At 51.7% G+C, this 16,640-nt stretch overlaps 1 protein-coding gene across 2 annotated transcripts in view; it reads right to left on the reverse strand.

Moving 5' to 3' along the window:
- RFX4 (regulatory factor X, 4 (influences HLA class II expression)) overlaps positions 1–16,640 on the reverse strand; it is a 116,030-nt gene that overhangs the window by 10,036 nt on the left and 89,354 nt on the right. For both annotated transcript variants that reach the window (XM_004675723.1, XM_004675724.1), the window contains 3 exons: positions 11,214–11,333; positions 10,751–10,912; positions 1,048–1,210 (listed from right to left, as the gene is read on the reverse strand). In XM_004675723.1, coding sequence (XP_004675780.1) covers positions 1,048–1,210; positions 10,751–10,912; positions 11,214–11,333 — 445 coding nt within the window. The remainder of the gene's footprint in view (positions 1–1,047; positions 1,211–10,750; positions 10,913–11,213; positions 11,334–16,640) is intronic.

The raw sequence follows: 16,640 nt of genomic DNA on the forward strand, positions 1-16,640 counted from the left end.
GGGGGGGGCAGCCTGCCCCGGTCCTCGCGCTGTTTACACACGGGCCGGCCTCTCACGTCTGCCGAAACGCTGCTGCCCCGGGTCATCCGCGGGGCCCCTATGTGGAGACAGACGCCCGCCACGGTGGAAGGTTCTCGTGGAAACTGGGGTATAACCACTGTTCCTCTTAACGACAGCTTTGTAGCTCAGACGCCGACCCGCGCCCAGGGCGTCTGTGCCGCCATTTCCTGCAGACCCAAAAGGCTCGCGGCGCCAGTTTCCAAAGCCCGTTCTAAGTGTGAGGAAATACCCTCAGAAGCCCGCGAGGGGACGGTGGCTGCCTCCCCGACTGGCCAGGGGCACCTGGACGTGGCCGCACTGCGCAGCAGACACGGGAAGATGCCTGCGTCCGGATAAGCCACGCCGCGCAGGCCGCCCTTGAGGGACATGTCGTTTTTTCACCCCGGCACTGTGCAGGTTTCAGACACACACGGGCAAAATGAACGGGCCCAAAGCACGACTGAAACCCCACAGGGGTTCCCCGAACCCCACTCCTAACTCCCGCCCTCCACAGACAGCGGCCCTTGGTGGGGAAGCTGTCAACCAGTCAAGTCGTGAAAGCCTGAGGGGCTGCCACAGGGGTGCTACAGCCACCTGGGGAAGCCCGGGCAGGTGGTGAGCACAGGCTTTCGGGGGTTGCAGGGAAGAACACAAGCTCGGGGGTGGGGGTGCAGGGAAGTGGGGTGGGGCCATGGGGGTAGACGGGTGGCCCCCCTCCACTGTTGACCAGCTGTGTGATTCTGGGGAACTGAATAACCCTCCCCACCCCCCAAAAATCTCAATGCCCTCATGGGTCAAACGGGGTCACGGACCCCTACCTCACCCAGGTGCCCCGGGGATCAAGTGAGAAATGACACTGGGAGGAGAGGGCACTGCGAGCGGCCGGCCAGAGGCGGCGCTCTTCCCCTACCTTGAGCTCTGCGCGCTAAGTAAACCCTGCTCTTTATAGTCGGACTTCTGAGTAAGCCAGCACCCCCCCTCCCCACCCCACCCCCCAAAGTCACCTACCCGTGCTCCTCTCTGTGGGGATAGACGGGTATCCTGTGTGTGACAGAGGAGGAGGGCACATGGGTACTCCTCATACAGGGCAGCTGCTGGGAGTTCTCGGCCGGGGACCCTGCTGCCGTTGTCACCGTGTACGTGAGGGACCACGTGTATGACTGCATCGCCCCTGCGGAGACAAATCAAGACGCATCAGTCACCCGCAGGCCTCCATTACAAGACTTCAAGGGCTTCCCACAACTCTGTCTCCGGCCTTGCAGACCTCACCAGGAGCCGCCCCCACCCTCTCTGCCTTGGTTCCGGCTGGTCCACGGTCTCTTCTGTTTTGTCCAGGGTGCCAAGATTCCCCCTGCACCTCAGGGCCTTCCTACATGCTGTTTCTGCTGCTCGGAACCTTCTGGCTTGTCTTAGCAGCCATTGGTTGGTTATAGCTCCATAGAGAGGAGCTGTCTCCCAGCCCCAGCCTCAGTCAAGACCCGCAAGCACTACAGTGTCGACTCCGGTGTGTTGGAATCTCTCCTCGATGGCTCCTACCACAACCTGTAATTTTACACCTGTTAATGAATACGGTGAGATTAATGGCGATGCAACCCTCTCCCCACCTCCGCAACGCCAGCCTGTAAGCTTCATGAGGGTAGGGGGTCTTATTTATTTTGCCCACCACTGGATGCTACTGCTTCGCACAGAGCCTGGTACCCCACAGACTTTCGGTAAAAAGAAAAGAAAAAACAAACAAACAAACAAACAAACAAAAAAAACATTTAAAAGGAGAGCAAGGGAAAGAGAAGAAAGAAAAAGGTGGAAAGAAGTGTGAACAAAAGCAAGTCCCAGGCTGTGTAAGTCAGGCAAATGACTTCCCAACGCTCAACTCAACAGGTGTTAGGATCCAACAAATTGCTCTAAGCAAACATAAGTAGATTATTGGGTTCTGCCTGTTCAGATCTTTTTGAAGATTATTAGACAGTGACCTTAACGGTGACCTATTCCATACATACTATTAATTCCATTAATTTGATTTTTAATTGGATAGCTTGAGAGTGCTGGGAGCTGGGAAAAGAAACTTGCAAAATTTAAAATCCTCAAGATGCTTAAACAATTTTATGAGACTGTTATACTAAAAAATGATAGTTTAAGAAATCATTAATGGTGATGATAAATTAAACCTAATCTAGAAGGCCGAGGGAATAGGATTTAACACCCCCTACCAGGCACTTGAAAAACTGAAGAAATGGAGGCCACCCTTAAGGTGAAAAAAAAACTTGTCCCTCTAATTCTGTATTGTTCTTCAGCAGAAAATGCCTATCTTAAAAATGCCCTAAGAAAGGAAAGATTTTTTTTTTTTGGTAACTTTAGGAATTCGGTCCGTTCCATCCTGAAGGCTTGCACATAGCCTGTGAGAGCAGCGGTGCTGGCTTGGAGTGGCAGAGGAAGCAGAGCTGGTCGGTCAGTTCTGGCAGAGACCCAAAAGGAATAGCCTCAGAGGTATGTGAAAGTGGAGTTGTTCCTGCCTTAAGGATAGCTACTATTAAAATGACTCTATGTTGAGCCCTTTTGTAAAATGGAGACTCTTTTGGAATGCAAGTACTGTCTCTTTTTTTTAAGGAAGGAACAAAGGCTCATTCCAGGGCATGAAAGAAGAGATTATTTTTTGAGCATCTGATATAGTCCAGTTATAGATAGGCACGTCATAGATGAGGAAAATGAGTTAAATTTAAAAGAGCTTACTTAAGGGGGGACATAGGGCCACAGAAGAGTCTAGAAGATATTGTGAAAGTGGGAATGAAAGAAGGAATTAACACACAACTGGAGCACAAGTCATCATCAGGGGCCTTCCCAAAGTGGGTCTTGGTCGACCTTTCCAGTAGCCAATGTGAAGAGGAAAACCTGACCCAACAGCTCAGGAGTGTTGTACCTTGGAATTAAGCTGAGAGTTTCTTTCAGATGCCTCTAACTGTGAACTAGTCAACGGTGGTGGCGGCGTCCTCAACAGTACCCTTACAGGGGACCCCGTGTCTGGAGACTCAGGATTGAGCCTTGTGTCGATACTAACTTCAGCCTGATAACATCACACAAGTCTATTTCAGGAAAACTGAGACTCTCAAATAGCTCAGAACCACGGTGAACGGCTGGCCAAGGGGCCCAGGGACCCAGGCTACGGCACGCACCCTTTTTACTCCCTCTACCACAACGTCTCTTGGCTCTGGACCTGGTTCTGCCACGTACTGGCTCAACGCTCTGGGGCAACCTCTTAAATAGCAGGAGCCCTTCTTTCACCATCTGTAACATGGGGTTACGTGTTATGCGACCTATCTGGTGGGACTGCTGTGTGACTGACTGAGGGAACGTCTGTCAGGGAACCAGGAGCAAGCCCGGCTGGCGGTGCTCACCAAGAATCCTTGGTCAGAACTCAGGTGTTCTGGTGTCAGACATTCTTAAAGCATGGAGACGTCATTCCATGTTAGATCCCAAGAAAGAAAGCCAAGTCTTGGGCCACATTCTGTCAGCAGGGGTGAAATATTTGAAGACCGACGATAATTTATCTAATTATAGCAAACTTCTGCACGTTTGCCTATAAAATGATAGCTCTCTGTGATTTTCCATTATCCACCAGTTTGGCCGGAAGTACCTCTTCCTGGTTGCACAGCTCCCCAACCCCGCAACGCCCCCTTAATGACCACGTGCTAGGCCACGTGCTAGGCATCATTCATACTAACGTGCCACGGCTCCGCCGAAGATGCCGCCAATGAGGGAGTCTCCCGGGGACTGGACTTTGCGCGCTGACCCCCTCTCTCTGAATTTTGAACTGCACTGTAATTGGACTATGGTTATAGTTTTGTTTTGTTTTGTTTTTTTAAATGCCCCTTTCCATAAAACAGGTTATCTCTGGGCTGTCGGAACGGAGGAGAGCTTTAAATTTTTTACCATGTTTTTATTATCTGTGTTTTCCTAAAAACGAATGTGGATTGCCTCTATAAAAGAAAAACATCATTGAAATATATCAAGCAAATTGTACAACTGGAAGTGGAATGGGGTTGGTGGGGCTGGGAAGCTTGGGAGAACAATGCGCCCACCACAGCAAGCGAGTAATTAACCCTTCAGGCCCTTGGAACCTCAGGAGAGCAGAGCGAGGTCAGTGGGTATTTAAAGGGGGCAGCTAAGGAAGCCAAAGGATTTTCTCTCTTTCTTTCTTTCTTTCTTTTTCCCTCCGAGCAGAGCAGCGGGAGGAGGCAGTGATAACAGCCATCACCTGCGAGAATGCAGCAGACGCCACTTTGTGTGAGCTCCCGGAGCACAGCAACTGTTCCTTATTCATCTCTGTAGCCCCAACAGAGGCGCTACCAAATAGTAGGTGTTCAGTAAATTTTTGTTCCATTGAATTTGATGTTGAAGGAGTAAATGCTGCTGGAAATAGACGTTATCAAACAAAAAGCTAGTGGAACTCTTGGAAAAATGGGCTCCCGTGGTCTGGGAAACAAAACCCCTAAGTGGCCATGTGCCAGAAATCTAACAGACCCACTCAGGCAGGCTTAAGCAGATTAACACCTACTGGCTTGGGTGAGAAACCCTTTCTGCCTGGGGAGCGGCAAAGAACCCCACTTGCATTCCCCTTGCTACCGGTGGGACCTCCAGTGAGAATTTGCTGCTGCTGCTTTTTAAAATGAACAAAAGTCCGTGCTGTTCATCGTTTGGGCTTCATTTTTAAGACGCGCTAGTGCTTTTCTAGTTTTGTTGTTGTTGGGAAAACAATAACAAACCTTCCCTCTCTGTCTGATTCCCATTTCTTTGTTATTCTCCCCTGCCCATTCCTTGGCGCTGATCTGAAAGTCTAAGCGTGGCGGAAACCCCTGATCTTTGAGAATCCTCTACAGATCCTATGGGATTTGAGAGTCCTACACAGGTGAGTTGCTGTCCATGTCATAGTTTTGACCATTTTCTTTCCTGCCACTCCTCTACAAACCAAGTTTTCTTCCCTGAGGTCCTCCCACGCCCACCCCAGAGGTTGAGCCTCCATCAGTCAGACTTCATCTCCATGTCTTTTCAGACATTGACTCATGGGATCTTCACAATAGTCTTTGGAGGTCGTGGCGTGATCTCCTTTTCCAGGTGAGAAAACTGAGGCTCAAGACTTGCGCAGGGAGGTGGCAGAGTTGGGAGGTGAGCCGAGACCTGCCCGACTCTACCGCCTTTCCACCATCGCCAGCTGCCTCTCACCCTCGAGCCTGCGATTCTAGTGCAAACCTGTGAAAACGTAGGCTGCGCCCCTCAGTTCTCACAGGCCGTGGACTGCATCCTTTGAACATCTTTGCCACTAAAATTCAACCACCACAGACGTTGCCGAGCGTTTGAGCCAACCCAAGGCCTTGTTAGCTCCCTCCAGAGGACAAGAACCGTTACATCCCTCTGGGTTGCAGAACTGCCCAGCCCTATATATAAATTTAGAGCCAGTCTAAATTTCAACGAACCACCATGACATAGAATTAACAATTCCGTTTTCTCACTGCACCAGCCACCTTTGAGGCGTTCAGTAGCTACACGTCGCCATTTCCGAGCACTCAGGCTGGAAGAACAAAACCGAGAGCTTTTCCCTCCTCACAGTCATCACAGAGAGGCTGCTTCGACAGTGCTCGATACAAAGACTAAGCAAATGCCAAACACACCTTCGCCGGGGCCTTCGTGACTGAGGGGAAGACGACGCTTCCCCTGGACGTGGCCAACCGCGGCGGGAGCTCCCACCCCAGCTGTCGTCTCGTGGGGGGGCCTTGAGCTGAGGGGCGGCGCTCGCTGGGGCTGAGCTGCCACCCTCACCTGTCTGCACTGCACCTGGCCACGTCGGGACCCACGGCCAGCGTCTGACGGACAAAACCAACCAGGCAGGGGTCGGCAGCAAATGCAGGGGTCCCCGGGCGCTGTGCTGATTCGCGGTCTGGCCCCTGCCCCCTCTGCAGCGTCCTCCCCCGTCACTCCCTTCCTTATTTCCACCCAACAGCCAGTGGGCCCCTATACCAGGTTCTTTTCTGCCCCGGGCCTGTGCACACGCTGTTCCCAACACCTGAAATGTTCTTTGCCGCTCCCCAACGTTCATGGGCTGGCTCCTTGTGATACACCCAGCCGCAGGTAAAGGTCCCCTCCTCCAAGAGGCCTTCCCTGGCCGCCCCCACGGCAGGTGTTGTGGCGCACACACAGCACATTGTTGGGGTGACGTGACTTGACGCTTTGCCTCGTGAGGACGCTTCCCCGCCAGCGTGTAGATAACCTGGGGACTGTGTCGGCTGCCCACCACCACCACCACTTTGGGGCTCCCAGGAGATGGTGCGGGAATGCGTATTTGCTGAGTGAATGAACAAGGGACTGAACGTGCCAATCCAAAGGCCCCAACACCAAGCCAGGACTTCGCTGGTGGACGCTCAAGAGTCGATTAAACAGTCTATTTCCAGCCCCAGCTTATATTTCCTAATCCCTTTCCTTGAGAGAAAGGGAAACAGCGGGGATAGAGGAGGAGGAATGTCACTGGCAGGGACAACTCTGAGGGTCTTTAAATGAGTCATCCTAGGCCACCCGGTCCGCCATGTCCCACTCAGCTTAGCTGCCCTGAGGAGAACTGAGCTTTTGTTATGTGGAAGAGTAGTTGCCAATCGTCTTTGTTACACCCTCAACCGAGGCAGAGAAAACGCAGCTGGGCAGGCCAGATGTTCTCTGGCCAGGGCCATTTGTGGGGAATTTGCCTTTATTGCATGAGGCATCCCAGCATCTCAGTGATTTAATTTGCTGGTTTTGTGTTGCAGGGAACCCATGGTGGGAAGTTGAAAACATGGGTTTAATAGTTAACTTTTATTGTCATTGCTAAAGGAGGGAATACTTAAAATGACATCATAAACCAGGTCTCAGCACCCTTTGGTGGCCTGACCAGGACAGGGTGGGAACTTAACATTTTGCTGTAAACGCCATTGAGTAACTGCAGCCCGGCGTCACGTTAACTGGGCTGGGCAGCTCCTGAGGCAGGAGAGCCAGTTGTCCTTAAAGGAAGTTAAGTTGTCTCAGCTTTGCTGGGCCTGGAGGGACTTGGCAAGTCTGCAAAGTTAGGGGAAAGCCAAAGCTGGACGGGGTAGATTGTACCTTGTAGAAATCTACTAAAACGGCGTCTCTGACCAGTCTCTTAACCATGCGGTTGCCACTGACCCCCTCCCCCCCCGCCCCCCCCAGTCCAAGGTGGCCCTGCAACAGATTCGGTATCAGGCGCCCGATTCCTTTCACTCCCTGTGCCATCCCCACCCATTTAACAACACTTGTGAGTACAGCTGCAAGAAAATGTACTTAAGAGCACAGTCAGGTGTGGACACAGACACAGCGAGAGATGTGGCCAACCAGGATGGCTCTTGGCCTAGTGAGTTTGTAACTCACTATCTGTGCTGCTCTGTGTTCGGTCCTAGTGTCAAAGGAAGCCACAAGGTTATGTGCAGTGGGTGAATTTTCTCTTTGTGCTCATCAAGCACACACAACATTGTTCTCTTTTTCATAGCTGGAAAATGGGGAAGTGGCCCTCCAAAGTGAGACATTGATTTGTGGAAGAGTTACAGAAACCTCACTGGCCTTGACACTCGATAAGCTGAACTTGATAGTACACACATCGTTCAGTCAATGATGTCCAGAGTACTCGCTCACAACCCAACAATGTGACGAGAGCACATAAAATCTCATTTAAGGGATTAATCGAGTGCTTTAGCCAAGAGTTGTTTTGTTTTATTTAATTGTTCCCACTTCTTTATTTTTTACTTTCTCATTTGGTTTTTCTTTTAAATTGTTAAGCACTTCAGCTACTTTTTGGAAAGTGACGGTATATAAATTAGCCAATCATTTAAAGATGGAAATAAAAGTTTACTGGGCATTAAAACCATATGCTGAGGTAAGAGAGAAAAATATATCGTGAGTGACTTTTCTAAGCTATATAATTGTTTTCCAATTTGTTCAGTAAAAATTGTTCAATAATTTAAAAAATTGTTCAATAATATTGTTCAATAAAACCCACCACAAACCCCCCAACTGAAGAAGCCCTCCATGATAGATTTTCTAATATCATGGGCACATAATTTGTGCTTTATAATGTAATAGCTATAAAACCATACATGTTGTTCGGAAATTGTGTTTGTCTCCCCCAAGAGCGTGACCCGCAATGCATGCCAAGATCCAGCCTAATTTAGCAATGGAGTATTTCAAAAGTCGTGCTTGAGAAAAATATTACACATAGCTTTATATAGGATGACATTTTTAATGCCCCCTGGAGATAGCTGAGAACAAAGCTGGAATGTGCCAAAATCTTCAAAGGTTACGGTCATCTGAAGAGAACCTGTTTCACATTTGTATTTCTAAGAAGCTACTTTTATGACTGGAACACATTGCACAGAAATCTCCACACACACTTGGGAGACTGCGGGGCCCTGGGATCACACCTGCTGCGCGCGGCTCAAGGCCTCCAGGTTCCACGGGGGAGACCGGGCAGAAGCACGAGCTGGGTGGGAAGGAGGAAGAGAGGCCAGAGATCCTCCCTTCACACCCCACCCAGCCTCCCATTTCCTCCATCTCGGCGTTTGATACGTGGCTACATTGCAAGAAACGCTCCACTCAAATTGTTTCGGTTTCCTGATGCAGAACATAACTTGCTGTTTACTCTAGAAGTAAGGATGCTATCACCGACTGACCGGTGTGTGTGTGTATGTGTGTGTGCGTGCGCGCGCGCGCGTGTGTGTGTCTCCTGGAGTGGTGGGGCGGGGGGTGGTACAAGGGCTCCCCACTGCTCTGGAAACTCGTGTTCCTTCCTCAGAAGGCAGGTGATGGCTGCCCCGTAACTCCAGTCTCAGAGAAAACCCCGAGCAGCTGAAGAGGGGCGAGGGCTGCTCTAGTCCTCTCCCCGTTCTGTTTTCAGTGAACAAAGGTGTCCTTTTCTTTCTCTACAACTCCTCTTCCGGAGCCTTCCAAGCAGGAAGTACCGCAACCCACTAGAGAGAAAATGGGAGCGAGATGGAAGGGGAGAAGATCTCTTCTTTCTCCTCAGACTAGAATGCAAAACATGACTTGAGGTTCATCTATGACACAAAGTACAGCGATGCTCAACTGCAGATTTCCAGAGAGGAGGAGAACTCTGCAGCTGAGCGCCCACCAGGCAGTCAAAGCTCCACCTCAGGCCCGCTCCAGACAACTCTTCATCCAGTACTCGAGGAGTCAGCCTCCTTCGCAGTGTCTGACAAAGGGCCCCTGAGTTTGCTGGCCCTGGCAAAGCACCAAGAGGGCTGGCACCCCACGGGCGGGCGCCTGAGCTTCTGCTCATCCCGTCTTTGCGGAGGGCGAGTTCTGGAGAGAGAGGAGACTGGAGAGAAGGAACTAACCAAAAGATGCCTGGGTACGTACGTCCCTGAAAATGACAGGCTTTCTCCGGGCTACCCCTCCTCTCCACGTCCCCCGCCCAGAACACCTTCTCTCACTGTTCAGCCCTTCAGGCCCCCACATACAGGTCAGAGGCCTCCTTGCGTGCCCCCCCCCGACCCCACCCCAACACACCAACCTCCTCTCAACTCAATACTCGGCACTTTGTACTGCTACCACCAACTTGCACATCAGGGCCCTAACCTCTAAGCAACAAAACTCTCAGGGACATGGATTCTTCAAGTCACCAGCCACTTGAAGCACATGGCATCGTGAAGCCACTAGAGACACAGTTAGCGGATGAGTGGCCAGAGAAGGGAGCCGGAGGGAAAGAGACCACGCCCAGAGGGGCCGGTTCGGCCTCCTCCCCACATCCGTGGCCGGTGGGGAAGGCCCGAACCCCGTGGCGGCAATGGGATGGGGAGGGGAGGTTGGCAGGGTTGGTGTCAGAGCTGGCGACGCGGCGGGGGGGCGGGGTGTCAGCCACCTCCCCCGAAGCGGTCCCTGCTTCTCCCGAGGGACACACTACCCCGGGGACACCAGCCTCTCTTGCAGTGACAGGAGGCCACGTCTCTGAGTCCTCACTGACAATGTGAGTGGAAGCGACAGGGGTCACCTGCAGTCCAGGGCTTTCAAGAGCATGGGGGCTCTCCTCCTCCTTCCATTCCGATCAGCTGGTGGCAGAGTCGACCAAGCCCTCAGAGGGGGGCCTCAAACCGCTGAGCCTCAGAACCACCGCAGGCAGCTACCGTCTCACTCGGTCAGCGTGAGATGGAACACGACAATGCCCGCTTCGAACAAGCTGCCAGGAAATGCTAACACTGCTGGGCCATGGGCCACATTTTGAGAACCGCTGCCCTGGGACAGGCTGGGGGCCGATGAGGCAGGGACACGTTATTTCCAGATGACGGCATGAAACACGGCCGCCTCTGACCTGAACATCCAGCCAGGCCTGCACGCGGGCTCGAATTCTACTGTGTTTGCTCCACACGTGTGGAGCTGCTTGTTACAGCCGCGTAACCTATCCCACTAGCGAGGAGTTGAGCGAGGAGAGATTTGAAGAGCAAAGACCCTCTATTCATTTATGCTTCTTATCATCCCAGCAGCGTAGCTGCTACCTTGTAAATGCAGCCATGAGGCCTGTGTACAAAGGAACAGACCCACAGCCGCCAATCTTCCAGGAGGATACTCAGCGCTGGACATTGTTGTGGGGGCGAGCAGGCGGGAAGGACGTTCCACCAGAAAGCTCTTCATTTGAACATCGACACCCACTGAACGGCCAGCCTTTCGTTACCTGTAGTGCTGAGGCCAGTGTACTCAGGAGAGGGGTTGCTGACTGGGGAGGACGGGGGTGGCACTTCCACAGACGTGGCCGACTTGGCTGGAGAAAACGAGGGCACTGGGGAAGGGGTGGGCGGGGCAGCCTCCGTCAAGATGATCTCCTCTTGGACTTCTGCTGTGGGGAGAGGAAGGGAGCGCTCTCAGAGCCTAAAGGCAAGGCCAGTTGTCTTTAAAACACGAGATGCCCTTCCCAGCGCGTGTCCGTCCCGCCTCTGCCCAAAGCCACCAACACGGCGCGGCACCGTCCATTCCAGCAAGGACAAAGCGGTGCTGGCCTCACGCCACCACAAGGTCGCCATAGTAACCCCCTGGCGCACAGAATCAGACACGCAGAACCCCCACCCCCACCCCCCTCGGAAGGGCGCCGTCAACAGGACACGTGGGGCGACTCCCACCCAGGTCCCTGGCGGGCTTACCAGTGCTCCCTTCTCCCTTCATGGCCCGCATGAGCTCGTTGGCCCGCTCCTGACAGTGCAGGGACTCCAGCAGGTAGAGCACGTAGTCATCAAACATCAAGTGAATTAGGTGAAAAGACCCTGCAAGGAGAAGGTCCAAACAGAAAGGTGAGCCACGTGCGTGTAGGGGGGGCTGGGGGGGACCTCCGGCAGGCGTGCAGTGCAGGCCCCCCATGCTCCAGCACCCAGCCCCGCTGACCTGAGCTCCTGCGGCCAGAAGCGGCTCTCCTTTGTCACACCCTCAGCCCCCAGTGCCAGCATGCGGCAGGGGCCGTTCACACTGTGGCCAGTGACTCTCTCCCCTGCTCAGTCGTGGCTGTGGGACACCCTCACACGTGGCGCCCAGGGGCCGTGGTCCCGAGGCTTCTGAGTGCTCTCGTGCTGCCCGAGGCCCTCGCTGCGTCACCCTCTGTTGACAGCTGCCTCTCGCCGCTGTCTCTTCCTCAAACACAACTGATCTCCCTGTAGGGCGGCAGGGGCGCCACAGCAGGGACCCCGCTTTCCAGCCCCTGTACCTGGCATGATTCTGGGAGCAAGTGGAATTGCACATGGGCCACCACCCACTTCTTTCCCTCCTTGATTCTGAGAGCTCGCTCGAAACATGGATTTTAGAAAGGGTGCTAAATGAAAGGCTTTTGTATTCGCAAGCAGTCGCCTTCATTCTCAATAGCGAGTGAGTTCTTTCATTAAAAGGGATGTCAGGGGCCTCCCTGGTGGCGCAGCGGGTTAGAGCACAGCAGTAAGAAGCTAAAGCCACTTCAGTATGAGTTCGAGTCCCGCCCCAGAGGTGACCCACATGGCGCGGCAGACTCTCCTGGCCCGCCCGCTGCCCTCCTCAGCAGTGTACTCTGTCAGTTGGTCTGTTCTGCTCCCCACTCTGTCTCTGGTGAATCCTCTCATCAACCCTGCGCCTCTGGTCTGTACCCCAGTTCTGTATGCATAAATAAATAATTAAAAAAAAAAGGGATGTCAACAAGTGCTTAAGAAACACGTGGCCAGTGGGTCAGAGTCTTGTTCAAAGTCTTACTCTCTGACCTCTACAAGCACACTGCCTGGTAGGTATTTTCATTCCTATTTTGCAAGCCAAATTCTTGTGCAAGAGGACACAATGAACAGATCGTAAAAACATTATTTCGAAACCATTTGTTTTTCAGGTCATGCACTTCCATAGACAGTGGGGCGATCCCCATACAGGTGTCCCCTACTGTCCGGCAGTAGAATGTTCCTCTTGGGTAAGACGTGGTGTCTGGAATGTGGAAACGGGAAATGCTCAAAGACGTTTCCAAGTTAAAAAAATAAAATGGTAAGCATTCCAGGCCCCCCAAAACAACCTACCAGATTCTACCAGCTAGAAAATTGTGACTTTCTGTTAGCAAGGAAAACCAGGATGACAAGACCTCTGTAGAATCTCTTCTGAGGAAGGCCTCGCGCCTCGCGTCAAAGGGAGGGGCCATGCTTCCTCTCTCATCCCATGTTTCCACCTCCCAAGGGGACGTCTCCACGTGGAAATGTCCACAACATCTCTCTCCCTACCCGCGGGCCTCTTCCTCCTGGTTCCCTCTGGCTTGCGTTTCTAGAGGCCTTATGAGACTGTCTGGCATTTTGTTTCTAAAGATTCTGTCATCGTTACCACCACCCTTATCATTGTCATCAGCATCCGCACCACACATGCCACTTACTGAATGATCACTATGCGCCAGCAACTCCAAGCACGCAAGGTAAGCCTCGTCCTTACAGTCAAGAGTGAAACAGACAGTATTATCCTTTCTCATGGATGTGAGAATGAGTCTTTCCATGAGTAAATTTAGTAGGGATTGGCCTCAGTTTGCTCTGGCTGCAGAATCTGTTCCCACTCCCCTACAGATCACCTAGCCCACTCTCCTCATAACACCGATGGGAAATGAAAGCCCCAAAGACAGCACAAAAGATTGAGTCCCCAGAAGCGCCCAGAGTTGGGAGCACTGCCTTTTCAAATCTGAGGAATAAGGTCACAGGACTCAGCTGGGAGTTTTTTGGGCAATTCCTACTTGGTGCAACGCATCACTTTTCTCCTAAAGTACATCTGGCTTCTACACGCACGCACACACACACAGGCACACACACACAAACACACACACCCTTCACCTCAGACACACACAGTGATTCTTTTGGTCCAAAAAGCTGGAGAGAAAAATCCTTAACTAAACCCTCAGGCCCCTGGATACCCAGCTGGCCGTGCACATCTATGCCCGCGCCCTCTCTCCAGAAAGCCGTTCGCAACCCTCCATCCTGTGCCCACCGAGGTCAAGGCCAAGGTCCCGTGTTCTTGATTCACATTCCAGCTCCACCCCCAGGGTACTGTGTCAATTTTTCAATCCCACGTGGAATTCAGCAAGGCTCACGTTTCACCGACTCACTGTGAGATGCAGACTCCATCCAGACCTCACACCCGCTTCCGCCAAGCGGGCGTGACCCCGTGGCTCAGCGCCGCGGGTGACGGCGTGGGTGCTGGAGTCCCCAGCTCCAGATCCAGTAACTCCTTGGAGGAGTCACTCCCGTGTAAACGATAAAAGCAACATCAGCCGTTCAGCCCTTGAACGGCCAGAGTGGCCACCACTCTTGTCAACTCCTGGTGATTTCTAGTCTCGCCTGGAATCGGCATCACAGCCATGGAGATGAGCTAACACTCTCCCTTTGAAAAGGAGGAAACTGAGGCTGCACAGCTCTTAAGGGGCGGAACCTGGACGCAAACCCAAGACAGTGAAGGCGCGCTTCAGTCACCCACTGGAGGCTCTCTGAAGCAGGGACCCACACCATGGAAAAGCCCCAAGGAGGCAAAGAAGCACTAGCGCTTGATAATGTAAGTATCGCCCGGAATAGTCTCAGATCCTCTGCTATGGCTCTTTTGTTCACAGAGACAACGAAATCAAAAGGCGGCAGCAAGCGTCCACACTTAAGAGGGCCTCTAAAATGAAGAAATATTTGCTAAGACGCATCCACAAGGAGAGCAAGAAACACACTGTGAAACAACAGGTATTACGAATGGGGTTGGACAGCAGTTTCAGCCGAGGCAGACACCCTGGAAATGGTCCGTGGAGACAACCTGCTGTTTCAACTATAAGGAGACGAAGCTCTGATGAAGTGAAGGGCCCTGCCTGAGACCACACTGTGAGGAAACCCTGGTGGGGCCGGAGGCCAGCTCCGAGGGGCAGCATGGCTCTGGGCTCCTCCGGGGCTCTCAGTCAGTGGCCCTGGCCAGGCTCCCCACTGGCCTGGTCATTTCTGGTCATCTTCGGAAGACCACACGTTCATGTAGCTACTTCTCCGTGCCCACTGCAAGGCTGAGTTCCCTGCATACGAGGGGACCTAAAAGCTCACTCAGTCCCTGACTCTGTGGCTCCGTAAAACGACGGTGGCCTCAGTCAGCAGAAATCAATCATTGAGATTATTGGGCAACAGACAGTCTGGTGCCAGGATGTCATGGCCGTGGGGGCAGTGCAAACAGGAGAGAGGAGAGGAAAGTAACAAAGAAGATACAGAAAAACCGATGAGAGGAGTGAGACAGGAGAGAGGAGCAGGCAGGGGAAGGAAGAAGAATATTCAAGACAGACTGGCCCCAGGCAGGCATGGCTAGCTAACATTTCACTTATCCCTGGGTATTTAACTAATGGATCTTCATCACACACACACACACAAACACACACACACACAGACTAGGTTGTAAGCTCCATTAATGTAGAGAATTTTAAATCTCTCTTCCCCCATTGCTCTACACTCTGAGCACACAGCAGAGGCTAATATTTGTTAGGTGAATGAATCAAAAGAGCAAACACCTACCAATTACCACATGGACCGTGCTAGGTTCTTTTGACTCCCCACAACACTCACGGAGAACATGTGAGCATGATCTTCAGTTAGCACAATGGGAAAAGAAGGGGCAGAAAGTTCAAACAACGTGCCTACATGTAGTCACAGAGCAAGCTGTCATCAGCGCCTGCTATGGAGAAAGCGGTCAGGACAGACACAGGAGACTGTCGGGATAACACAGGTGGTGGCATCTCATAGGATCAAAACATTTTCTTCTTACCAGAATTTTCATACAAAGTCTAGAGAACTTTGCAAAGAGCATGTGTACTCACCACTCAGCTTTACAGTTAACATTTGTTATAGGTGAATCACATTATTTTAATTGGCGATAATTAAAGCGAAGCCCCTGTGTCCCCTTCGCTGATTCCGTTTCTCTGCTTCCTGTGTTCACTACCTGAGATAACTGCTTTGGTACTGACCATTCACAGGCATTCTCCCACTCTTGCTACATAGATGCACGTGCCCATGGCATTGCTTCCTGACTCCAAACGGGAGGGGAATGGTGTCATATTCACAGAGTGTTCTGCAAGTTGCTTTTGGCAGGCTTAATAGACACAACTTATTTATCTTTTCTCCGGTCGGCGGATTTTGGGTCGTTTACAGTTTCCACTGTTGGAGACACTCTTTGAGTGAATGCTATTTGGACCAGAAGTGAAATCCATGGGTGGGTCCAAGAGCACCTGCATCTTCAGCCTTACCAGGCAGTGCCAAGTAGCTTGTTAAACTGTCTTCCATTCCTACTGGCAGTGTTTGAAGTGCAACCTGCCAGCCCACTCGCGACGTTATAGCTTGCACGGCCCTGATTACTAGAAAGGTGTGCGTCTTCTCATGGGATTGTTGCACACATGAAGTCCTCTTCTGTGACTCTCTTGTCCATTTTTTCTATCGGGATATGTTCTTTCAGACGTTTATTTAGAGGGATCTATTATGTATTCTGGATACTAACCCTGGGCCCCTGGGCTAGTGACATGCATTGTAAAAATACCTTCCCTTTCTGTGGTTTTAGGGTTTTGTTTTGTTTTTTAAACTTTTTGACTGGCTCAGTAAAGAGAAGTTTAAAATTCAAACATAGTCAGTTTTGGCAATTCTCTTTTGATGATTTGGCCTTTTTTGTGTCTTTTCAAAGAAATAATTTCCTACACCAAGCTCATGAAAGCACCTTCTGCTATTTTCTTCCAGAAGGTATTTTGCACGTATATTTTCCTTTCAGAAGTTGCAGGGAAGGGAGTTGATTTTTTTTTTTAAAGATTTATTTATTTGTGCATACAGAACTGGGGTGCAGGCCAGAGGCTCAGGGGCGGTGAGAGGCTTCACCAGAGACAGAGTGGGGAGCAGAACAGGCAGATCGACGAAGTACACTGCTGAGGGGAGCAGCGGGCGGGTCAGGAGAGGTCTGCCGCGCCATGTGGTCACCTCCGGGACAGGCGGGAATCGAACGCATGTGGAAATGGCTTTAGATTCTCAGTGCTGTGCTTTAGCCCGCTGCGCCACCAGGGAGGGCCGGGAGTTGATTTTATATATATATATCTAAAATAGTTTATT

The sequence above is a fragment of the Condylura cristata genome, unplaced genomic scaffold, assembly GCF_000260355.1.
Source record: "Condylura cristata isolate star-nosed mole 26May11 unplaced genomic scaffold, ConCri1.0 scaffold00004, whole genome shotgun sequence".
Classification (NCBI taxonomy): Eukaryota; Metazoa; Chordata; class Mammalia; order Eulipotyphla; family Talpidae; genus Condylura; species Condylura cristata.